This window comes from Oxyura jamaicensis, chromosome 4, assembly GCF_011077185.1.
Source record: "Oxyura jamaicensis isolate SHBP4307 breed ruddy duck chromosome 4, BPBGC_Ojam_1.0, whole genome shotgun sequence".
Taxonomy (NCBI): Eukaryota; Metazoa; Chordata; class Aves; order Anseriformes; family Anatidae; genus Oxyura; species Oxyura jamaicensis.
Window position 1 is genome coordinate 51,058,646 of NC_048896.1, and position 26,268 is coordinate 51,084,913.

A 26,268-nucleotide genomic window follows, 5' to 3' on the forward strand; every position below is an offset into this window, starting at 1 on the left:
ACTTTCTTGAATTAGTCAGACTTAATTCTCAAGTAACTAAAAAAATTGCAGTTCTGTATTTGATAGTTTAAATTGCAAGTTACTACTACTTATTTATTTATTTATTTATTGGTGGTGTTCTTATTAATTAATATTTTAACAACACTTATTTCACACTAACCTCCATTATCTGTTTCCATGTCACAGTATACTCTGTATGGTCTGACAAAAGGATCTGGTTGGATGAGGTACATTTCAGATGTTTCACCTCCCTTTCTGTAAATATCCTCACATTCTGCAAGAATAAAGGAGAGACTCTGTTACTGAAAGAGCTCTGAACTCCTTGGTTTGCTGATTGCAAGGGAACAATTTTAAAGATGTATTTATGTACTTGGATTTTGATTTCCATACTACATTGTATGAAAGAAGCAAGGAAGAAAGAACAGCATACTTGTATTGTTACACTTTTATAGATAAGCATTTCTAAAAGTTCAACCTGAACAACTGAAGACTGTTTATATTTTAATGACTTTTTGAATTGGACAAGCTTGTAAAAAAAGAACCTTTCTTGACTGAAAAAAGTAAAGAGTACAACTACAAGAGTCACAAGTCTATCACCTTCACCTCAGTGAAGGTGAACGTGATTTACCTTACTTCTTTAAAATGCTATTGGCCAATGATGATGACCAGATATTAGGTAAGACAATCTTTTGTCTGACCAGTACAGGTCAGTCAAAAGATTTTTTCATATTGGATACCTATCTGCCTTTTCTGCTATCCTAATCAGTGTCATAGGTTTCAGAGCAACCAACTCCCACCACCACCAATTGAATGATGTTCATATCAATATGAACAGTGTTATAAATGTGAGAACTAATAGATGTAATAATGGTTAAATGAGTACCTTTGCCTGTAACCACTGGAATATTGCAGGAAGCAACACATGGGGAACGGCAGTAGTCTGTTTGGGTTGCAATGGCATTTTCCAGTTTCTGGATCTTTTTGTATAAAGAGTCCATGACTGCACGAAGGACCCTGAGGCTTGATGGGATGTTATTGTCCAGATTATCCTTTATGTAATTATAATGCAATTCCACTTCTGTGTTATACTCAGAAAGTAAAATATCATTGTCTAGAAAAACAATTAGATGAGAAGCAGATTAATTTTCAATGTTAGGAAAAATTCAAGAGCAATCTGCAAGCACAATTTGAGAAGCCACTTGTTTTCTCAGTGGGGAGGAAGGATATACATGTCTTTTGCTTACCTTTGCACACTGTGCAAAAACTATGAAGAGATTCTTGGAAAATTATTACATGTGCACCATTATTTCTTTTTGAGCTCATAGATTTATCAGTGTTGCTATATTTTGCCAAAGAACTATATCTAGCTTCTTTCCAGAGAGCCATGGTGCCAAGCCAGGAGCTGGGCATAAAGGAGTTTGATGGATCGTAGAATCAAAGAATTGGGAAAGCAGGTAAGAGAGATGGGGAACCCTTACAGTTAAAGGCCTAATAAGAATCTTGCTTCAGTATGAGATCCATTCCTTTCACTGTCTCATTTTTTTAAAAAAAGATTTAAGATGGCACAGTGATGGAACCCTATTTTGCTAGATAATCTACTGCATTTTTAACTTTTTTTTTTTTTTTTTTAAAGGCCTGTTATCAAGTAATAGTAGCAGTGTCACTAGAACTGTAACATTATTTACATTAATGATTCATAACAATAGCATACCTTTTCTTTGTTTTTGTGTCTTTACCAGTTTATCATCTATCATATTCACATATTGATAGAAAGTTGTAGAAGTATCAGAAAATTTGGTCACTTTGTCTTTTAGGTCACGAATAACTGATGTCACAGTTTTTTCCTGTTTTACCAGTGCAGTTTGCAGTTCACATCCAGTTGGACAGAGTACTCCCTTAAAAAAAAAAAAATAACAAGGGCTGTGCATAAAAATCAAGTAAAAAAGAGAAGTTTCTAAACTAGTCAGTGAATGACCGTAGCTTTGAAAACATTGAATAGTTAGTAATATGTGGCCACATATTTAGGCATCAAGGTACAGGCTTAAGATACTTAACTTCTATGAAGAAGCTGCAGTGTGAAGGGAAGGAAGGTGCCTTGAGCACCTCCAACAGGACTCCTGTTGAAGCTCTTTGGAAAAGGCCTCTCTTCACACTTTGGGTCCATAATCTGCTTTTCACTTTTCTGCACTGCTAAATGCTCACGGTGTTCAGCCACCTGATCCATGACTAAAATCTGTCAGGAACTAGCTGGTGTTCATGCATGTTTATATCTACCCCTTCCTCTTTCACTATCCTCAGAAAATCAACCATGTTCTCTACGCCTCGGTTATATATGTCTCTCTTGAAATGGCCATGTATGTTTCATTAAAAAATGGTCATGTCAAGAACTGTGAGCACTATTGCTTCTGCAACAAGCACTGCACTGACTTCAGTCACTGTTCCAGTGACTGAATGTAGACTATAACTGTGGTCTAAAACAAATTTTAAGTTGTGAGTTTTTGGAGCCTCTTGAGATTACCTGAAGTCCAAGCCATCTCTTTTGCAGAACTTTTTTTCTGTCATTCTTAACAGTCACCTATGCAAGGCAATGGGGAAATCGCAGGCTAACCCACAGATGCATCCTTTCCTCATTTGTGGTTTGAACCTTTTCTCTCTCCCCTTACTCTCTGTAGGCTGTCTTTGTGACTATACCATGGACTCTATGGCACTGCTCTTCTGAATGAAGCTCTACCAAACCCAAACAAAAAGCTGTTAAGTTGTGCTGCTTTAAATGAATGACCATTCTGTGTTTGGCAAAGAAAACTCTAGTTCAGCACACTAGAAGAAAAGAACAGGCTGCTAACAACCGCGCCATCCTCCATTTCCATTCAGACAGGGAGACACCTACCAGCTCCTCGAGAGGATGCTTGCAGCCACCAGCGTCAGGGTAGACAATACGTTCCTTCTTGCTGCTCTGCTTATCCCGCTTTGGTGGCCGCGGCTGGTACCCGATTCCAGAGATGGGAGGTGCCACGGGTCTGAGCGTGGGGGCCATTTCTCTCCTTTTGTCTAGGGGTCGGTGGCCTCGAGCCCCAGGTTGAGGGCTTTCTTCCTGCAAAGCCAGGGAAGAGAAAGCTCTCTGAGTCTAGGATTGCTATTGCAAAGTGCTACGCACAGGATGACGGTACCCATTTGGCACTATTTCAAACAGCAAAGAAAACCACGGATTGGAATAAAAACAGCAGCAGCTGAAATATTATACTGACGTTATGTAAAAGTTATCACGATGCTTTTCCTTGTAAAAGCAGCATGCTCTCTCCACCTAGGTATAGACAAATTCAAAAGCCTTTAAACCAAAGCAAACCAGTATTTCAATATTGCTTTCTGACTAAGGAATAAAGTTGATATAGCTCAGAGCCACTGAGAACCATGAAACTTTAAGTAGTGGGATTAAAAAAAAAAAAAAGAAATAAAAAGGGTAGGAAGGAAATTCACCATCGTGAATATTCATTGTCCCAGTGAATTTTGTGAATTTCCCAATATTTCGTGAATATTCAGTGACCCTTAACAATTCCATTTCATTGAGAAACTTCCATTTTAAATTTCATTCTGAAAGCCAGGACTAGTAGGTCAAGTAAGGAAATTATATGATTTGTTGAAATGAAACCTTTTGAATCATTAGTCGTTTGAACAACAGGATCAAAATGTTTGACCATCTCCAATCCCACTCAGACTTAACTGACAAACATTTGTAAGGACCCATGGGCATGGGCAGAAGCTTCAAGTAGTTCCAAAAGTAGGCAGCAAGCAAATCACAAAACTGCTGAAAATGATTTAGTGTGGCAATCTCATCAATAGTCAATGTACAGACATAAGCATTTATGTTGTGTAACAGAAAATAAACTAATTTCTGGTCACCTGAACCTATTTCTGACCTATTTCATTTTTGCAGGGATTTCCAAAATACAGAAACCATACTGAAATTATAAATCAAATCTCCTATTAAAATATTTTACTTCAAGAAAACAAAGGTTAAATTATTTTAGATTGATCCTCATTGCTTACCTTTTGGTTTAACAGCTATCACCTCTCCATTTCAAATATAAATCTGGCAGTTAATGATCTGGTGGCTAATTTTTTTTTTTCCCAATGTCTACTGAATCTATAGCAAAATTTTTCCTGTCTTTCAGACAGGACATGATTAATTACACGTTTCTATGCCTTTGCACATCACAAATGAATTGTCCATAACATCAAATGTCAAAATTGCTAAATAAATATCCTTAAATAAATTTAGCTAAATAACTAATCTTACCATTCTCCATTCCATACAGAAAAAGAAAGGAAATAGGAAGAAAGTATATCCAAAACCAGAAACTAACTGTTGCACTGTTAAATACACATGAAGAAATAACTGAATTATTCTCTGAGCAGAATAAGAACATGCACTGTATAATTTTCTAACTTAGCTAAGTCCAACAAGCCAAGTAAGTCATGCATGCAATTAAATAAAATTAACAATTTTCACTCATTATTATTAATTCCAATTAGTATTACAACCTCGTCATCGTAATCAGTAAAAGTCTGGGATTTAATGGAGGGAACACAGAGCAGGAGCAACAGGAGCAGCTTCATGGCGCGGGCTTGCTTGAGCTGCTTGGTGACCTTCTCCCATCAGCAGCTCCGACGATGCAAGATCCTCTCTGTTCCTATATATACAGGTGGCAACCCCAGTTTCCAGCTTGACACTGATAGGACCAACCCTTCAAAGCAATCACTGCTTTCCTGTTAACATTTAACATTTCTCTTCTCTGTGTGCCTGAATACATTCCATGTTGAGCAATCTCTCTGGACATCTCTTATCTACATGTCCTAGAGACCTCTGTTGCTGCTGGCATGAACTAAATGTTTAAAAACTTAAAAGTACCTCCTGCTCAGATTACACAAGTTACCATGTTCTCAAAAATTACAAGTCTTACAAGACTGTAAAATAAATTGATGGCTGAAAAGGTGAAAATCCAAAGAAAAGAAATGATGTCAAATATTGACTGTGACATTTCCTTGCTTATTTTCTCCCTGATGAAAATCTGGATGCTTCAGCAATAGCATATTGGATTTGAATTAAAATCACCTCACACAGAATGCTACACCCTTCTAACTATTTCTAATGGCACCTGGATATGCAAGCCCTTGGGTCTTATTAAGTACAGTACATCTGAGTAAACTGATTTTTCTCAAGACAGAGAACATTCTGTAGCTCAATTAATATTCTGAAAATTCACATTAATTATGTAAGACTCATGTTTTATTTTTACTTTCATTGCTGATGAGCCTTCTACTGAGCTATGTGGTTTGTAGCAAGGTTCATAGAAACAGTGCATTTCAAGAAACTGTTACAAAGAAAATTCCACATTTCTTTTGCACTTCAGTTGCACAATAACAAAATAAATAAATAAATAAATAAATGTACAATACATTCAATGGATGCAGGATAAATTAGCTAATAAAACCGAGCTTTGAATACTCCTAAAGACCTGCTAGTGACCAAAATATAGATCAGTACAAATTTATAAATTCTCTAAATGTGAAACTTTATATGAGTAGGGTAGTTTGTTTTAAAAATTTAGATAATTAATTAGACCTGCTCAGCACTGACAAATAAAAAATCATTCTATGTTAATTACATTAAAAAAGTGTGAAAATATTGCTTAGCTATAATTAAAGGTCAGATTAATATTGTAAGCACAAAGCAATACTTTTTTAAGTTCAGCAATGACATTGTAAATGAGTTAAAATAACTACATTAATTTGCTGTTTTCCTTTTTACCACAAGAAGTGTATATGTCATAGCCTTTATTTAAATACTTTTCATGATCTTTTAAAAGAATATGGTATGAAGTTATTTGTAATTACAGTGGATCATACTTTCTGATACTTTTTAAGAATATGGCATATCACTGCTCTCACATAAGCAGTTTTAACATTTCAGTGTCTGCATATCCTATAATTTTTGCATGTATTACAGGTGATTGTGTTATACTGAATTAAATCATATGTGCAGAATGAAGGCCAACACACTTTTTTAAAGATATTCCTATCGATGTCTGAGGACAATAGGAGAAGAAAGCCATGGGCTGAGCTTCCCTTTGAGAGATCAACTCAATGGAGCAGGAGATGCTGTGATAAACAAAGACAAGAACAGCTAAAATTGCATGTTTTAGCCCTTTTTCCTGTATTCATGCCACAGTCAGAGTTCTGGTAAACTATGGAGATTCCTGAAATATGAAAACTGTTTAACCTGGCTGGTTTAATCATTAAAGAGTTTGGCCCCAAATGAGCCATGGCTCAGGAAGATCTTACTCCCCTGAATATGATCCCTAGTGTGAGGACATCACTTACACTAACACTATTAGCTTTGGAAGAACACAAACTTATCCCTATAGAAATTAAGGAACCCTGTCTGTGGCCAAAACTGACATCATCAACATGTTATTTCTATGTAAAGATGCCAGCCAAGATACCGTACGCCCTGTCATTATCACTGGTTCTGAGCATCTCCCAGAACCTTAAATGCAATTTTACCCACACTGCGCCTTGGTGAAAGTTCAGTCACCCTCATTTTATGTATAAGGAAGGGGAACAGTGATGCTGAGTCTCTTGCCCAGGGCTTACAGGTACTGGGCCGGTGGAAAACTAAAATGGCGTCCCCCTAGCCCCGAGATAGGAACTTGCCCTTAAATTATCTTGGCTTGGTCCATACTATGATACTTCATGATATTTGTCTTGAATTCATTCTGAAAACAGCACTATGTTCTGGAGCAGTTTGTGGTGTCCTTCCTCAGGCACTCAGAGCTCTTTGCTCTGTGATGGCCAAAGGTGGCTGTGTCCATGCAGAGCATGTCCGGCACAAGTGGCAGGGGTTGGCACAGGAGCTGAGCCTGCTGCAGAGTCCCAGCACAGGAAACCCCCAGTTTCATCTGCCTTCTGATGGGATTTCCCCTTTGAAATTCAGCCTTTGACCCTCTCCACTCCAGTGCTTTTCCTTGGCTTCCCCAAGAGGGTTAGCCAGTAGTTATCTCCCTGGGGAATTACCAGGAGCCACAGCACACGAACAACAGATATCTGGTTTGTGGTGTTGGGTCAAGTGAGCAGATGCCCCAGCAGGGGTTGTGCAGGGCCTCAGCTGGTAGGAGGAGGATGTGTCTGCACAAAGGTTTTCCCTGGAGAGGTTTTTCAGCAAAGCCATGCCTGTACAGGGACACAACTTAATCTGGAAAAAAATAAAAAATAAAAAAAAAATGCTTCCCGCATGACAGTCTAAATCTGGAACTGCAGAGTAAGCAAGCATACATGCATGCATACAAGCATACTGGCAAACATACATGCATCAAAATATTTTGGCAGCAGCAGAACATAATCTACATGGGTTAGCTTGCTGGTTATGAGATGGGATTTTTATTTCATGCTTGCTAGGCTGACACTTTATAAGGACTGGATAAAGCCTTATGAAAAGCAAAGAGCAGGGCTTAAGTTTATTCTAAAAACAGTATGGAGGAGTTTTTCTTTTTCAAACAGGACACCTGATGTTTTTTCCTTGTGTTTTCCTCATATTCTCCCCAACACACACGGTTAATGAGAAGAACTTCCCAGACTCGTGTAGTCGTGACACCACAACAAACCTGCTATTAGGAACTGTGAAAACAAAACATTGATCTGATGGTGTTCTAGGTCATCTCTTTGTACAGTGCGTTTGTCCTGGAGAGCTACTTACGGGCAGAGGTGTATGTGTGTGTTTTTAGGAATGAATATTTGTTTGCCGCCTCTCGTGTTTGTTCTGCCGATTTGGCTGCCCATGGTGCAATACCCTTTACACAAACCCCCATCCTTGAATCTTGGCTCTTCCTAGCTGAACGTGTCCTTGAGGTGGTCTTGGTGAGGGGGTACAGAGCCTTCTTGGGCTGCTGACAATCTGGGATGGCTACTAAATTAAATTTAAAAAGACATCCAGTTGATTTAGAAATGTTCTCTGAAGCCGCTAGTGTTGTAATAATGTCTCATACGGTGACAAGAGTACCGTGGAATTAAATGTTTATCTCAGATGTCCTCTTTTGTTCCTTTTACTGGTAAAAAAGTATTTCAAAGGTTTCTTGTAAATGAGAATTAACGTTACCTTCATATTCTGGGAGTAAGCAAGTTCTTAAACATTAATGAGGGGGTCTGTTCACTTTGGTCTTAAAAACAGCACTGGAAGCATATTCAGTTTACCAGTCATCTCTTCCTTAGTGGTGGTCACTTGTTAAAAATAAAATAAAATAACTAAATTACATAGTTCGCTATTCCTTGAATTACGGCTATAGCTGACATGTAAGAACACATCATGTAGTTGATTTTTTTTTAAAAAAAAAAAAAAGATTCAAAAAGTTGAGTCAAAAAATGAATAAAGTGAATATTCTCATGAATACTGCTGATTTATTGAACATCTTGGACTAAATTCCAACTTAGAATAAATCTGCTATAAAAATGCAAACATAACAGATTAATTTGACCTCTGGCTTTCTAAAGCATTGCAAGGTGTGTGTCGTTGTACATCACTGTACGTTATCCATTGGCAGAGATTAGCCCTTACACCATTTCCACACGTCAGATCCAGCAGTCAACCAGACCACACATTGCTTTTTGTGCACATTTCTGTTTTACTGTTTGAAATCCCTTGCCCTCCAGATCTCCTTTTACACCTTGTGTATCCTCCACCTCGGGGACGCTGTCTGTGGCAGCTGCGGGACGTCTGCGGCCCACCCTCACCCCCAGCATCCGTAATGGATGCAAGGACCATCACCCCGGCCCAGGCCAGGCGGTGGAAGCCACCGGCAGCACAGCGTGTGTAAAGCTATTCCCACCAAAAATGATCTGTCAGTGCCAGGAAAGAGAGGAGGTGGTCGTTGTGTGAAGCAGGCAAGTTGTGTGAGGCAGTAATCCCACTTTGCCATCCCATGGCTCATAAAAGGCGCAGGTTTGTGTGCAGTTCCGTGTGTGTGGTTGCTTATTTGGCTTACGCAGGCAAGTGGGAAACCTGCCGGGTCATCGGGATACGACGTGAAACTAACTAAAGCTTCCTCACAGGCCGCTGCCTGCCCTCAGCAGGGAAACACCGCACCCGCGCGTCGGGCCCCGTAGCTGCAGCCTGGGGGCGGGGGCGGGACTCGAACCCGCAACCTCCGCGCCGCCGCCGGCCGGGCAGCGTAGCCGAGCCCACTACGGTGCGGCCCCGCCCCGTTCTTAGCTCCGCTCCCCTTCTTCCCGCGCGCATTTAATACGTCACCTCCGGCGCGGCGCGGGGAGACGCCGGAAGTGCCTCCATTGCGAGCGGCGGCGGGGGGCGAGAAGGAGCGGCGCCATGGTGGAGGTGCGTTACGTGCCGGGGGCTCGGTGGGGAACGGAGGGACGTTTTCTGTCAGAAAGAGCAGTCAGGCTGCACGGGAGATGATGGGGTCGCCGTCCCTGGGGGTGTTCGAGGAAAAGCCGGACGTGGTGCTTAGGGACATGGTTTATGGGTGATGGTGGTGGTAGGGGGGCGGTTGGGACAGGTGGTCTGGGAGGGCTTTTCCAACCCTAGTGGTTCTGTGGCTCGTGTTGTGGTGAGTAGCTGCTTACTGCTGCAGTTCCTGTTCCTTCGGCTGTATGAAGTTCCCAGCCCGATTCCAAATGTTCTGTGCTTCAATTAATCCCTGCAGTTCTCAGTAGGTCGTTGAGCCTGTGAAGAAATCTCTGTGTGTGTGCTAACTGTGAGTTAGGGGAGTAAGAGCCATGGCAGGTGGGCAGACAGTATTCAGGGCAAGAAGGCAGAACCTATAAGAGCTTAAGGGGAGAAACCTCTGTGTAATGGATCGTGGAGGCCAGGCAGCAGAGTGGTATCCAAAAATTATTAATGTAGCTTCCAGTTTGTTGCTGTTGGTGGCATACAGAACAAGTACAGGGTGTTTCACTTTTGTGTACCAAAGCAAGTACGCTCATACTTCTAATTTTTGTACCCTGGGAGGAAGACATGAATTAAAAACTGAGTTATGCTGATGATAAATGAATATTCGATGTAAGTTAATAGCTTTTGAATTCTGCACGTTTGCCCCTGGAAATTTTAAGTTTGATGTGCTTTTAGTAGCAAAGATGTGACAAAGTCACACTGCGCACAGAGACTGATGAATTGCCCTTGTTTGTTTTTCTGGAATTTGTGAAATAATATTTAAAGCAGTCCTTTCAGATTCAGTTGCTGTACTGTTTACAAATAAAAACAGAACTGGAAAGCATTAAGAAAAAACACTTGCATGTTTATGCACTTGTCATGTAGGTGCTACTGCAGAAAGTTTGATCTAAGTTTTGGCTTGTAGTTCCAAGAAAGTGAACGTTGTCTTGAGTAAACACTGAATTAAAACAGGTAACAGGTTTAAGACAGTATATAACAGTTTCTGAGGGATAACAGTTTCTGAGGGGAGCGGTGTTTTCTGTGAACTAAACAGTGTTGTTATATTATCTGTCTAATGCTACTGGAGTCTGAAATTGCTACTCAATTTGTTTTGGTTTTAATTTTTTCATTTAATCATGGCTGAATTTATTTAAATATGCTTTGCTTTATTTTAGGAAGTCCAAAAGCACTCTGTGCACACACTTGTGTTCAGGTCTTTGAAGAGGACCCATGATATGTTTGTAGCTGATAATGCCAAACCTATACCATTAGATGATGAAAGGTAAGTACTGCAGTCAGTGAGTTATGAGTGTGCCTCAAAGTTTTGTTCTGTTGGTGATTGTTCCATCCCAAGTGGCAAGTTCAGATGTTTCCTTCTATACAATTAACAATCTAGTGCTGGGGGAAGAAAAAAAAAAAAAAGGATTGTAAAGTAAGCGGTATAAAACGTTTTCTGAAAGATTTCAGAATTTAAAAACAGTTCAAGTCAGGGTTTAATCAGGGTTGTGCTTTTTTCTTCCGACAGCCACAAAGTAAAGATGGCAGTCAAACTGCGTACAGAGTATGGCTCGGTGTTGCACATGCCTACTCTTAAAGAAAACATGAGGGAGAAAGGAGGCCCAGCCACTGGGGATCCTTATGGACATAAACAGTATTCTGGAAATCAAGGTCAGTTTGCTCATTGCGGTGTAATTTTTATCTATTTTGTAATAGTCTCACTGATCTTCAGTCTGAAGGCTGTGTTGTTAACCCGTCTACAATTCAGAAGGATATCAGAATACCTGTTTTTTCATTCTTTGGTATCTTCCTTGCTAGGGTCCAGAGGAGGTAAGTAAGTGATTCAGGACAAGGAGAAGGTTTCCTTTAACAAGGGAATGGTATGATGCTGTGTAATTTAAGTTGTTGGTAAAATGAGTGTTTTTTAAGGTAACGTTAGTGTACTCTGTGCTTGGGTATTAGAAAGAAAAAGGTCAGTGATGTGCTTCACATTTTACAAATTGATGATTGTCAAGGACATGCTATTTTGTTGTTTAGTTTGTTTCATAGATTTTTTTTTTCAGACTTCTTTTAGCTGGGCAGCTATTAAAACAAATACTTGTTTTGATTCTGTAGTTTTTTTCAGCTTATGTTTTGTTTGGTTACATATAGAAAGTGTGTGCACTGGGGAGATTAGTATAGAAACTTCTCTTCTGAAGATTACCAAATGCCTTCTCATTTTAGTTTTTTTCTGAAATACTATATTTGAGAGTATTTTGAGAATGAGAAATGTTGAGAGACTGAAAATACTTTAAGAAAAAAAACTTTTGCTTGTATATTTCTTTTCCAGTATTGCACACAATGAATTTTTGTGAGTGGCTTGCATGCCAGATGCTCACGTTGTTTGTGTACTTGAATCCTTTTTCCTGGTATTTTATCTACTTCAACAGGCATCTTTGACTGTGCAAAGGATTTTTCTTTTGGGAGAAAGTCACTCTCAATTGAAAAAAAAAAGTCATTACTATTTTTAATGTGTTGTTTTACTAATGAATTTTAAAAAACAGATTATCAAAACAAAAGAATTTATAAAAATAAGAGTTAAATTTCTATGTAATTCACTAGAAATGATAGCAGGTTTCTTTTGCTCTGTTTTCCTCAATTTCCTGCTTGACTGCATTATTTTGTAATGTAGTATAAAATACAATTATTAATATGAAATTCTATTGCTTTTTAGGACAAGAACTTGAATATATGATAACAGGTACACATCCATACCCATCTGGGCCTGGTAAGTAAAATTCTTTGAGTTTTGACAACTTTTTTTTGCCTTCCAGGCAAAACCAGGCATTCCACATCCTAGCAGGCCTCCTGTTTGCTGTGAATCCACAGCTGACAGTAGTGGGAAATAACATTTGAGTCTTTCATAGTATTGATGCAGAGTTCTGTGAATGATTAGGATTCTGGATTAGGAGGTAGTAAGAATAGATAAAAATGCAGTGTCTTTTTGCTAAGCCTCTGTTGGTGTGATCTTGCTCTGAGGATGTCACTTGTTTCTGTGAGAATTCTCCCAAGGTAACATTGTCAAAAAATGTTCTATGAATTTTCTCCCTGGTTTTGTGGTCCACTTTCTCTTCAAGAACTTGCTAAGACCCATGGATTCCTAGTGCCTCCACTGTAGGGGCAGAGCTGCTCTTAGAGACTTACCGTGAACGAGGAGGGGGACTGCAGCTAGAAGGCAGTAGAATGACAAGGGGAGATGCATCCTGCTTTTCTGCATAGACAGAAGGGTGCAGGTACCACCAGCCTTGCTTTGAGGAAGGCTCAGTAGTGTCTAATAGCTGTAGTGTCAGTTGGTTTCATGTATGCTTGGAAAGGTCATTCCTATGTTGTTGCATCGACAATTGCTAATTGTCGCTGTCATTGATCAGTCTCTTTGTGGCAGTTTAGATTTTTCTGTTCAGCTTTTACTGTTAATGCTTAAGTTAAATACAGTAGTAGTGGGAAATGTTTTGGGGCTTGATTTGTAAGTTAACAAATAAGAGTTCAGAAGTGCTTACTTGCCTATAGCTGTGGGTTAACAAATCAGATATGCTGGGCTTAAACATTAGATTTCCTTTTATTGTTGCTTTTCTTTCTTGTTTTAACCTGGGCATCTCACCCAAATTTTGTCTTTGTTGTCAACTGCCAGAACTCTGGTTAGGGGGAAAAAAAAATGAGTGGAATAAATTCACCAGTCTGCACCAAAGCTACACCTTCAAAAGAGGGTTTGTTTGCTGGGTAGATTTGCTTTTGTTTGTTTTGCTTTGAGTTATTTTTTGTTGCTTGTTTTCTAAAGTGATCTGCTGTTCTTAGGATGATAAATTAAAAGTTCTGGTCTGAAAATTTCACTTAATTAGGACTAAACCTTTTGTAGTTCCTGCACCACCCCATGATACCTATCAACAAACTGTTTTGAAGGAACAAATCAGCAAATACTTCTCAAAATATTGTTTATTTCTGTGGTATTTGGAGTTTCACAGTGGTTGAGGCTGGATGAGAAGATGGGCACTGCTGCTAGTTAGGCTGCTTTTGTTTGCAATGACAATCATGCTGTTCTCAACTCTAGAATTTGCATACATCTGTAAGCATGTGGAATCACAGTGGAATGGATTTGGACCAAAATACAAATTTCTGTGGATTTAATTCCACAGAAAATTCAGGGGTTATATGACATTATTTAATATTACAGAGACATAAGTCCTTGTGTACAGGTCTATGTGTAAATATGTGTTTATACAATACACTTTACAAAATTTTCGTTTTAACTTTTTTTTTTGCTTTTGCTATGTTGCATTTTCTAAGGCGTGGCTCTGACAGCAGACACTAAGATCCAGAGGATGCCTAGTGAATCTGCAGCTCAGTCCTTAGCTGTCGCACTTCCTGCTTCTCAGACCAGGTACTGCTATGTTTCTTTGTTAACACTTCTGTAATCTGTGGGAATTTCAAGGCAAAACAGAGCAGCTGGGATAAGTGTTATTTTGAGTATTTTGAATATTCAACTTTATAAAATACTTAAATGCTTTTTGCATGGCCAGGCATCATCTTAATATGCACACAGTTTTTTCTTGGGTGTCATGAGAGGCATGTGGACAGAAGTGTAACATAAGGAATTCTGATGATTAGTTGTAATATGAAAAGAGGGACTTTGTTTATGGGTAAAAAAAAAAAAAAATCACCTTGATGTGGTCATAGACTGGAACTTCCCTGCACAGCCTGTTGTGGAATCTCCATCCTTGGAGACTCAGCTGAACAAAGCCCCATGATACCTTAACACTTCATGAAAGACTAAGTTGATTCCAATCAGTCAACTGTTTTCATTCAACCTAGATTGGATGCAAATCGGACAGCTGCTGGTGTGGGTGAGATTTACAGGCATGCAGGAATATCTGAACGTTCACAGCCTCCTGGGATGTCAGTGGTGAGTTTTTTGCATGTCTGATGTGAAAATTAGGTAATGGTTGTCAGACTGGTTCTGCATTTGTGTGTTGTGTGGAGATCTTACTGACTAAATTTGATCAGTATTGAGATGTCAGAGCAAGGAAGCTTTAGGTTTTCTGTGGAGAGATTAGTTTAAAAGCATAAGAGTAACCTTTTTAATTTACAGGCTATGATGGAAGCTGGTGGAAACAAAAATTCTGCATTAGTGGCAAAGAAGGCTCCAACCATGCCCAAACCTCAGTGGCATCCACCTTGGAAGCTGTACAGAGTAAGTTACAAACCTATGACCTGAACTCAGATAAACTATATGTTCTATTAAGATGCCAATACATACATTTTAATTCCTTTCTCATTGACAAAATAGAATCAAATGAAAAGTGATCACACCTAAATTGTATACACGCTTATCCTTAACAAAATTGTGATTACAAATGTTCATTCTGTTTAATAAATTACTTAGTGATTATTCTTTTTACCTTTTTTGTTTATGTAGGTTTACCTGTAGTATCACACATTTCTTAGAGATTATGGCATTTTGTTTTAGTTCTCTCATCAGATTTTTTGGTAGAGGAACTCAAAGGCAATATGCAAAAAATGAAACTAATGACATATTAAAGAGAAGACTGTAGCTGGTCTAGCAATGTTAATATAATGAGAATAATTTCCCAAACTACTTAATGTCAATGTCTGAGCACCAGACTCCTTTTATTTGATATGAAAAAGGGGGGGAAAAAGCTGAGCACTTTAATTGCATGTTATCTTTACAGTTTCAATTTAGACTTAGTCTTGATTATGAATTAATCTAATTAATTTTCTTGGGGAGTAATAATAGTCATTCCCCCAAAATCTCATATCATTAAACATTTTTCGTGATGAACATGGCAGGGTAGCTGAGCTGCAGGGAAAATCTCTAAGCATATGTATTGGTTCAGATCTTAACTTTTCAGGTATGTTTATTTCAACATGCACATCTTTCTAAGGGGATAATTCTCCGTATAAAACTTAAGCAATTTTATATTTTGTCTAAAAAAAGGTGAATATTATTTTAGGCATATCAGGTTTTCCTGGTCGAGATTTGAAAATATCCTGTACTAGTATCAGGATTGCATTGGTTTTGCACTGTTTGTCTAAATATAGCACCCTACATAGACAGTTCAATCTTCAGAAGAGTACTAAATGATGTTTTGCTAATTAGGTGTAAGGCTAATTGTAAAAGGTAGGTTTTTGAAGAACTCAAAGAAATACATATATTGATTCTGAATACAGCAGTATTAGAACATGCTCTTTATAGAAACTAAGCTAAATGTAATTTATTGCAATGTTATCAAAATAAACCTAGAAGAGATGCAAGGCAAACAAATGACAAATGCCTACTTGTTGTGAGCACTTTCTTTGAAAGAGAGCGTAAGTACAGTTCAAGTCACTGTGCTAGTTATACAGGTCAGCTCTTTGTTAGCAGAGGTTTGCTATCAAAATCTTTGCTCAGTGGGACAAAAGCTTGTTCAAGTAACTTAGAAGTAGAAGCATTGATAGAACACGAGATGTGGGTTTCATCTTATCTACTTTTGAACTGTTTCACCTGATCTTCCTAAGCTTGATATGAAGTAATTTGTGGAATATGAGGAATTAATATAGGTCAAGTAAATTATTTGTTACATTTGTGTCTTGGAAATGTTTTTCTTTTTCTAGGCTATGAAGAAATCTAGACAGATATCTCAAATGTATGTGGTTGAGGTCTCATCTGGTCTGGAGAATACACATTAGCTTTCCAAAGAATTTCTCCTTAAGAACTTCTGTTGCATTGTAGATCTTTTGAAATTAATTGCATGATGGTTCATGAAGTACTGCATCCAGTGAAGCAAAATATGGATTTTGATTTTAGTTGTGTGACTTGAGAGAAATCAGTGAAACAGAAAGGCTGCTGTGAGCAAGCTATGTATCAGTAGAGCTTTTCTTGAAATTTGTCTCTATTATTTTGTTACCAGAAAGTTTCTGATATACTCTTATTGCACCTTATCTTGGGGAAATGGAGGTGGCGGTTTGTTTTAAGAGGTAACTATTATTAGCTAATATAATTTAATAGGTAAGATTTCATGTAATAGTTCTTGAGCTAGTTACTATATAAGCCCTATACAGTGATATAAGGAAGTTACACTTAAATACAGTATTTTTCTGAAGCCTGAAGTGTTGAATCACAATGTTCTGGACTCAAAAGATTTGAAAAAATTGCTTGCAGGAGCAGGGTCTTTCCCTGTTGCACATTTCCTAGGTGTGGTGTATGACATGTAAATTTCTACTAAAGTAGAAATAAAAATTAACTCTCTTCAGATCTAATTTCAGATTTGATTGTTTTGAGGAGCACGTGTTTCTCAGCTAATACTAACAAATTATAGTGTTGGAGAATTGAAGTTTTTATTGACTGATATATGTGTAGTATTCCTGATTTAGGAAAAAAATGTTTATTTTTTTAAAGGTTATCAGTGGTCACTTGGGCTGGGTGAGATGTATTGCAGTAGAACCAGGAAATCAGTGGTTTGTTACTGGCTCTGCTGACAGAACTATAAAGGTAAGAGGTTGGAAGAAATTACTAACAAAACTTTTCTGTTCTACCCCCTTCACATTTTAAAATGTCTTTAGCCCCTGGAAACAATTTCTTGGTTACTGTGCACATAATGCTGTGTACAGAGCTACAGAACTTTTTTTCTTATTACCTAGTCACAAATGGAACAAAATTTATGGAGTGTTACTACTACTTGGTATTTCATTTGTTACATGGTAGTAGCTAAGGAGTAAATGTTTATGCTGTATTTTTACTGCTTTTTACCTGGGTTGTTTTCTCACATTATCGCAGTGTATGTTTTTTTGTCTTCCTCAAAATACCTGTTTTGATGCAGATTTGGGACCTTGCTAGTGGCAAATTGAAATTGTCTTTGACGGGACACATCAGTACTGTACGAGGAGTGATAGTAAGTGCAAGAAGTCCATACCTCTTTTCTTGTGGAGAAGACAAACAGGTGAAATGCTGGGATCTTGAATACAATAAGGTAAGCTGTAGTTTCTTTAATTTGAATTAATTGGTACCGGCAAACATAAAAATCAAAGCACTTAAAATATTCTTTTAATATGTCGTTCAAGTTTGTGTGTCTTTTATTCATCTAGGTTATCAGACATTACCATGGTCACCTAAGTGCTGTCTATGGTTTGGACTTGCACCCAACAATAGATGTACTGGTAACATGTAGCAGAGATTCAACAGCACGAGTAAGTACAACCTTGATATTTTTTTAATATCTTCAATGTATAGAAGTGAGTAGTTAGCATATATTAAGAATGTGTATTAAGATGAAAATGCAATGAAAGTTTCTGTTAACTTTGTCTTCCTGTGTAGAAAAAAAAATAAAGCCTTTGATTATACCCCAAAAACAAAGTATCATTTCAGGTGAATTGAATGTCTTATTTTTTTAATTTACTAAGTAGACTACCAAAGTAAATAGAGGATCACTCATTCTATTGTATTTAGAAAATATTCTGTTCTTATGGTGACTTACTTTAAGTTATCTAGATGTCTAAAAATTTAAACGCAGGTTTCCTGTTCCCCTTGAAATTTGACAGCTGGGGCAGTCATGTGATAAACTGTTGGGTGAAGTAAACAACTTCAAAAATCATAGTTTAATCTGTAAACCTATGACAATGAATTCATATAATCATGACAATGCCTAACATATGTTGAATATGCTTCTGTTCTTAACCTCTATAATTTATTTACTGTGGATTCATAGATTTGGGATGTGAGGACAAAAGCCAGCGTGCACACGTTATCAGGACACACAAATGCGGTAGCGACAGTGAAGTGCCAAGCTGCAGAACCACAAATTATTACAGGTATAATGGGCATGGTTTCACATATAATATGATTAACGAATACATTCACGATTAGGTTTATGTAGGTTTATTACATAAACCTAATCAAGTATGTATTTGTTACATAATGATGTGAGGTTCATACTCTTTACCTTAATTCATTTTTTTTAGCTTTCTGTTGAAAATGGGCCATGCAATGGTTATTTCATACAATTGGTGATATGTTTAAGGAAATATGGCTGTGCATTGTTTGAAAGTTTTTCTGCATTTCCTGTGTTTATGATGTTTATTTTTTTGTACTTATATTGAGACTTCCAATAGTCCATTGTTCTCTACGGTACAGTTAAAAAGTGTCTAGTACCATGATTAAATAGCAAGTGCATCTTTCCCATTATGTCCACAACACAGCTTTATGTAACTCAGTTCTCCTTGAACATCAGACTGCATAAAAAGACTATTACAACCCAGCATCTTTCTCTTCCAAAGTGGCATTAGTGTTTTGTTTTCCTAACAAAGATATCAGTATCATTTTCTTTCACATACAAAGCTTTGGCTGACTTATCAAAAAACAGTAATGGTTATAAGAATAAATATAATGGTTTTTACTATTTTCTTTTAATTGCAGGCAGTCATGATACTACCATACGACTTTGGGATTTAGTGGCAGGAAAAACTCGTGTTACTTTAACAAATCACAAGAAATCTGTAAGAGCAGTAATACTACATCCAAGACAGTAAGTTTTCCTCATTCTTTTACACTTTCATAATTTATAACATAGGGAAGTGAGGGAAAGCTTAATGCAAATGATTTGGAATAGTAGGGCTTAATTAAAAAAAAACAACGTTATTTAAAAAAAAATAAATAAACATAGAATGCTTTTAAAAATGTACATATTGGTAGCCTCTTAGTTCTCAAATATATTACACTGTGCTTCACAGGTATTGGTGCTGGTGTATATTAGCAATCCCCAGAATATATTTTATATACCCCCACAGAATTTCTTATGCATGTACTTTGATGTGATCCTTGAAAAATCAGCTGCACTGGGCTCTATAAAGCTACTACTAAATATGTAACCGAATGATTATTAGCAGGAAGTAATGCATTTTATAAAATTGTGCATGTGTGAGTAAAGGAGGCATTGATTTAATGCAAAAGGATTTTTTTCAGTATGTGCTCACTGCATAAGACTTTCAATCTAACCGACCTTAAAAATAAACTTCTTGTGGATTTTTAATCTTTGAAGCAGGTGTTATTGGAAATGCTCTGAATTACGGTACAATATGTTGATGCGTCAAAATTGTCTGATAATGCCCTTTAAAACAATGGAGAAAACAAATTCACATAAAATTCCTTTATCCTTGCTTGTGTAGTTTTGGAAGACTAGCCAAAACTATTTTCCCCCCATATACTTCTGCTGCTGATGCCATTATACCTGAAAATTTGTCAGAATAGCAACAGATGAGACTATTATGTTTTATGCTGTCCAAAACGTAATGTGCATTTTAAATGTTTGTTTGCATATTAACATCCCGTATGGTATAGGAGAGCCTTGTGATTTGTAAAGCTTAGGTAATCTATGAAACTAAAGGAAAACAGTAGAGAGTTAATTCGTGCTTTCATTCATAACTTCATAAAACTGCTCAATTTTATGCAAAGTACAAATGTCAGTAAAGCAGTGTTAAATAATTTTGCAACTAGCGTTCACCTGTAGTTTGAACAAAGTATCATTTATCCTCACAGATATTTTAGCTTTAATATACTGTGTATATTGTCTTTCAGTTACACATTTGCATCTGGTTCTCCAGATAACATTAAGCAATGGAAATTCCCAGATGGAAACTTCATTCAGAACCTCTCTGGTCACAATGCCATTATCAACACACTGGCTGTAAATTCAGATGGAGTTTTGGTATCAGGAGGTAAAATGAGAAATGCATGTTCATATTCCTTCCCCTCTACCCCATGCTATGAATATATGGCTGGAGGTCCTTAGACAAAGATTTTTGCTTAAATCTCATTTTTCTGGGCTAAGAAGCCTGCTACAGCCTACAGCTTCATTTTGCTGCAAGTAGGGTCACTTGCATTTTCTTTGTTACTGAGCTGCAAGCCCAAAAATATTTTTGAAAGGAATTTTAGGGAAGAGATTTCCCCTTCTCAGCTGGCTGTTGCAAAGATTAGTAGCTTATCTCCAAAATTTTATTTGGCTCTTTGAGTCAAATGGAGGAGAATTCTGAATGCTTCCCATATCTAAATATGAATAGTTTCATGTAAGAACATCCATTATCTCATATTGCAGGTAGCATTTTCTTATGTCAGTTACCCAAGCACTGTAATAAAAGTGGGAAATTAAGTTGAGGTTAAACTGTATTGCACCAAATTACTAGCAGAGTTTTCTCCTCTTGGTTTTGCTTAGCTAGTCTTTGGGGTAGTTGTAAATGAGAATTGGACTCGATTCACAATGTGACACATGATAGAAAGTTCAGTTTAAGGCAGGTTCCATGAGTTTGCAGAAGCAGATACTTAAAAACATTTCCGTTATTGTAATAACAAAAGAGTAATATTTTTTAGAACAGCTCAGATACATTTCATTGTTCCAAACTGAGTTTGGTTCCATCTGATAGTGTTCCTTGTAGGCTAATGATGTAGAGTGACATGGAAATGCTTTAAACCAATTCAAATGCACAGGAAGATAGCTGATTATATGGCTAGCTTGCTATGGTTATGTTTACAATTACTAATAAAGGGGACCCTTGATTTTAAAATTCTGACAAAGCTCTATTTGACAGCTGGTGCACTCACAGTGAGAGCAAGAACTCTACAGAACACTGGACTTTTCTCATCTTTCATTCTGCTTTGCTTTGAAGGCCACCATAGGACTTTCATGTTAGTGGCTGACGCCTTAGAAAAACTTACTTCTCCACAACTTATTTTAGTAAGAGTATGTAGACTTCTCTTAAAAATTGAAATTTGAATATTGATTATTCCCCTCCTCTTTACATTTTTATGATAATTAAAATAAGGTTACCTTAGAGTATCATATCTTGGAAGCACCCTTCTTGAAATATCCAGAATTCTTGCTATGGGGAAATGAAAGCTTTTAGTAGATCTGGTTTAAGCTATGTAACGCTGTTAGGGTGGGGTTGTATTTAACTGAAAAATTCCTTTGAGGGCATCCTTCTAAATACGGACTTTGGATTGCTGTGAATCCTCTGAGGCCACTAGTAGTTACAGTGACAGTAGCTTAAACTGGTACCTCTGTAAACATTAAGCACTGATACCCTGTTAACGGATTTCTTACTGTTTGTAATCTGTTTGACAGGATGATACCTCTTTGTTCAATTTTAGTGGAGAACTTAATATTTAGAATGTCAGTCCTTTCTTTGCTTTCAAAGCAACTTGCTGCGGTTGCCTTGGGATGTAGTGTATCATACTTCAGGGAAAATTGGATGAGCTTCTGAGGAAGCTTCATCAACCTGCTTAGACAAGATGAGCTTTCCTTCTTAGCTAAGAAGGAAACCAGCAGAATACAGGAAACCTTATAGGATGTTGGACCTTGAATATTGTGGTCAGTTTTGGGCCCCTCACTGCAAGAAGGATATTGAGTTGCTATGGCTTGTGCAGAGATGAGCAATGAAGCTGATGAAAGGACCAGAAAACAAGACTTAAAGGAGTGGTTGAGGGAACTGGGACTGTTTAGTCTGGAGAAAAGGAGGCTGAGGGAAGACCTGGTACATCACTCCGTACAGCTACCTGAAAGGAGGCAGCAGCAAGGAGGATGTCAGTCTCTTTTCTCAGGTGACAAGTAATTAGAACACAATGCAATGGTCTGAGCTAATCTACACAAATGTTCTGGCAGCTATATTTCTGATAAATTAATTAGATGTTCATGATACTGTTTTTAGAAAAATAAAATACTAATTGTTGTATTTTTTTTAAAGCTGATAATGGTACTATGCATCTTTGGGACTGGAGAACCGGTTACAATTTCCAGAGAGTACATGCAGCTGTACAGCCAGGCTCTTTGGACAGTGAATCAGGAATATTTGCTTGTGTATTTGACCAGTCAGAAAGCAGATTGCTAACAGCTGAAGCTGATAAAACTATAAAAGTATACAAAGAAGATGATACTGCGGTATGTCAAAGTGTCTTTTAATATATTTTCATAAAATCAGCAGACTTCAAATAAGTGTTACATATGTCCATAAGGCACATGTTAATAAAACAGATTCAATAAGTCTGTATATGTTCAAAAGAATATGTATGCATTAATGTAAATAAGACAACAGCCTACTCCTAATTTCTTACTAACTCCTGTAGAACAAATAAGTTTTATGTCCATCAGCTCCTCTGCACAAATCCTTTATGAGAACGTTTGGATAAATATCATTAAAATAGTTGTATATATTGTGTTTTGAAGCCACTAGGAGACTGTTTGGTTTTAATCATTAAAATGTGAATTAGCAAAAAGATTAAATTTAGAACTTTTATAAAATTTCCTTATGTGATCTAGGTTAAAAAATTGTCAAGACAAATGGCTAGAGTTCAAAGTAAATAGCTTATTTTCAAACTGTTATTTCCAAATCTGAATCCATTTACTAATAGGGAAGGCAATAAATTATTGTATAGCTTATCAGAATGTCTTCCATGTAAATAATTTTGTATTAAACCATTGAACTTAAAACAACTCGTAAAGCAATAACTAATGTTTTTTATGCATTTTGCTGTTGAGCAGACTGCAAACATTGTGGCATTTGCCAAAACTCATGTACATCACTGGAAGATATTGACTCATTGACTGTTCCTAATGCTTTAATCGCTACACTATTCTTTCTAAGCTGCCATTGGTGACCTGATTTTTATCTTTGTTGCTTAAAAAAAAGGGGGGGGGGGGGTAGAAAAAGTTCTATCATGCACTTCAGGCAGTGGAATGATTAAAATTTAATGTGAGTAAATGAATTACATAATAAGTAATTATAATGTTATATATAAAATATATATAAATAATATGTAACTAATATTTCAAACGAAACTCTACTTGCAGATTGATTTCAAGTTAAAAGTAATCCTTATGAGACTTTGCTTTCTTCCCTTTTAGACTGAGGAAACTCATCCGGTCAGCTGGAAACCAGAAATTATCAAGAGAAAACGATTTTAATACAGCAACGCACTTGTGCTATAATTTCGTTTTGGTTTTCTGGAGAGCATTCAGTCAGACTAGGCTCTGCCTACAGCAGCAGAGCAGGAAGTCAGCAAGTCATTGCTTTTTCAACATGTTTTGTAATAAATTTTATTCTTCTTTCTTTTTGTCTTTTTTTTGGTGTGAATCCAACAAACCAGTTGCAGCTGTTAATTTTCTCTTTGTGGCGCATGTATAGTTCATGAAAAGGATAAATGTGCAGGTGGTTATTTTTATATGCATCTACTGAGCATAAGACTACGCGTTTTGGTGAGCCAGATTTTCTGAAAGCCCTTTGCTTGACTATATAAGTTAATTGTAAATTTATCCATAGAGGCCATCTACTGGAGACTTCTTGAGTGACGTTTTTAGATTTTACATCAGTGTTGTTTACTGTATATATGCATAGCATATGCTGAAATACTGTAATGGAACAGTATATATATTAAATTACAGAATAATACCAAGAAAGAAATGGGATGATAAAATACCAATGTAGTTTGCTTAGTAAACCACACTGGCAATGCTCAGAGTGGCTGTGTTATTGAATGAAATGGATTTTCATAGTGTTTCTTTCTCCAGGAAAGCTTTCACATGCAACTCCACATCTTCATTACTTTGATTTTGGAGTGGACATATAGCAATGGCTACTGTCAAACTATGTTTTGTCAGCAGCAGATTAGGACCAATTGACTTTCTTCAGATCGGTTAATACAAATTTCTACAAATCTGTTCAAGTCTGTTGCTTTTTTCAGTTATCCAAAGCATTTATGACATTAGATTACAGGGAACTTCTAAAACAGGTCTGAGGAAAAGCTCTTAAGTCATTCCAGCCTTAATTTTAATTATTGCTGTCTCCCCCAAGATCTTACAAAGAATTAAAAAAATATATACTGAAAGATGATTAATACAAAGGTCAGATATGTCAAGGTGTTTACAGTCATGTAACAAGCAGTAAATATGTAAGCCTCCATGGTGCCAGTGCTGGTGTTCTAAAGCCCTTTGTCTTAGCAGAGGAGAAAAGTGTTAAGTCATTGAGCCATTCAGTTGTCAGCAATTCTGCTAACGTTTTCAATAGCTGCAGTGGTGAGTTTCATGCAGGGTGTATACTGAGAATTGTTTTGTGGCAACAGCCTTGTGGTAAACTGTTCACTGTAACCACTTCTAATTTATGCCAGTCTGACCTTTCAAATCTGGGATTTGTGTTCGGGAAGTGACAGTTTGTTGAAAGTGCCTGGAGCCCTCTGTTTAAGATACTGGCAATATAACTTACAAAAAAATAGTAAAACTAAGTGTCGTTTATATTCCAAGACTTACCTCTCTTGTGATGCATGGGAAATCTTGTGTACATCCTCCAAATACTGTACTTATAATTTAAATGTTTGACAATGTCTTCTTAAGGTAGTCCATGCTACATGAGTAACTGAAGTTTGGCTGACAGCTATTGATTGAAGCATCATCACAAAATAGGAAGTTTTATACACCTTACTAACTTTGCTGTTGCTCTTCAACACATACTGAACTGTGTTTTCCAGATTGCTTTGTTTGAGGACAAAATAGGAAGAGATGGGTATGGTGATGTTCTTACAATTAAGAAAAATACAAAAGCAAAAAAAAAACAAAACCACCACATGAAATCCACATGAAATATGGATCAAAACCAAGCATTCACTTTAAACTAAACAAAACAACACTAGAATAATTTGAGTTACCTTAAAACTATTTTTTTAAGTTGTTTTCTTTTGAAGTTTAACAGTGGTGTTTCAGGGGAGGAGGAAAGGAGAAGGTAGACTACAGTAACATGTATGCAATCCCCTTTTAATCTGCTTCTCTTTGTGTATCTGCCTAGCCTGCGGTTTCTCATACATTGTTAGTTTTCTTGCCATCCCAGAGCCTGGAGAAAAATAAACCAGTTATTCTTTTTTTTTTTTTTTTTTTTTTTTTTAAAAAAAAAGGATATTTATAGGTTGGATTAAATACCTTTTATTTGGTTGCTAATCTTTATTACAGCTGTTTTCATTTTAACTGATGTAATGAGGAAAATACAGGTTATAGCCTATGTGATTTATACCTGCTGTTAATGCTTTTGTTCCAGAAATCTGTGAAGTATTCTGGTGTTGTACAGAATTCTCATGCTCACAGTAGAATTTTAACAGGAAACCAGTATGAAGAAGAATAACTTGGAAAAGGATGTGCTTTTTTTTTTTGTTGATGTAATTACTTGTTTTTAATAGAAGTGTCTCTCTTGATAATTTGGAATCAGAAAGGGGAAATTAGAAGTTTTGGCTCACAGGTCTTGCAAATCTTTTCTATACTGGCATCTCTCTTTAAAAACTGCTTTTTAAAGCAGTTCAGCATTAAAAAAAAAAAAGGCATGGTTCAGCATTTTGGGGAGAGATCAGAAAGTCACCTGCAGAACCTGCATTTCTTCCCTGTAATCCTGCAGGAATCCACAAGCACAGGGGCAGTGGTTGCCAGGCTGTTCTCTGGTGCTGTGGGTAAAGATTTGATTTGCAAATGAAAGGTTTTGTCACTGTTGTTTGGTATTACTTTTCCTTTTTGGCTCTGTAATATGCTGTCCCAGTTTTCAGTGTTATTTTTTTGTGTGTATTCTTTAACATTTGATTTGCGTGTTCATTTCCTTCCCAGTAGTTTTTTCTTCTACTTGACAGTAATGTGAATATTGTCCGATGTACTTCTGTAAATATTATTTGAGACATCAAGATTCATTTAAACAATGGAAATTGATTTAAGTGCTTCTCTAGTGCAAAGCAAGCCTAGATAGTGAGGTGATGCGCACACATCTGGTTGTGTAGCGTACACAGATAAGATTTGTCC

At 37.1% G+C, this 26,268-nt stretch overlaps 2 protein-coding genes across 3 annotated transcripts in view; one reads left to right on the forward strand and one right to left on the reverse strand.

Moving 5' to 3' along the window:
* Positions 1-4,683, reverse strand: part of FGB (fibrinogen beta chain) — a 23,153-nt gene extending 18,470 nt beyond the window's left edge. For both annotated transcript variants that reach the window (XM_035326445.1, XM_035326444.1), the window contains exons 1-5: positions 4,540-4,683; positions 2,888-3,091; positions 1,712-1,895; positions 884-1,111; positions 161-274 (exon numbers count right to left, since the gene is read on the reverse strand). In XM_035326445.1, coding sequence (XP_035182336.1) covers positions 161-274; positions 884-1,111; positions 1,712-1,895; positions 2,888-3,091; positions 4,540-4,614 — 805 coding nt within the window. In that variant the 5' untranslated portion in view covers positions 4,615-4,683. The remainder of the gene's footprint in view (positions 1-160; positions 275-883; positions 1,112-1,711; positions 1,896-2,887; positions 3,092-4,539) is intronic.
* Positions 4,684-9,241: 4,558 nt separating this feature from the next.
* Positions 9,242-25,356, forward strand: PLRG1 (pleiotropic regulator 1). The gene is made up of 16 exons (XM_035325071.1): positions 9,242-9,382; positions 10,612-10,718; positions 10,962-11,104; positions 12,147-12,200; positions 13,754-13,847; positions 14,279-14,369; positions 14,556-14,657; positions 16,863-16,955; positions 17,284-17,433; positions 17,549-17,650; positions 18,169-18,271; positions 18,876-18,984; positions 20,034-20,173; positions 22,193-22,386; positions 23,350-24,137; positions 24,169-25,356. The coding sequence occupies exons 1-15, from the start codon at positions 9,374-9,376 to the stop codon at positions 23,407-23,409; spliced, it is 1,551 nt and encodes a 516-aa protein (XP_035180962.1). The 5' UTR covers positions 9,242-9,373; the 3' UTR covers positions 23,410-24,137; positions 24,169-25,356.
* Positions 25,357-26,268: the final 912 nt, after the last annotated feature.

Coding starts and splice junctions, on each gene's coding strand:
- PLRG1 (XM_035325071.1), top strand. Junction 18,272..18,875: donor AGAACCACAAATTATTACAG/GTATAATGGGCA, acceptor TTTTAATTGCAG/GCAGTCATGATACTACCATA. Junction 18,985..20,033: donor GTAATACTACATCCAAGACA/GTAAGTTTTCCT, acceptor ATTGTCTTTCAG/TTACACATTTGCATCTGGTT.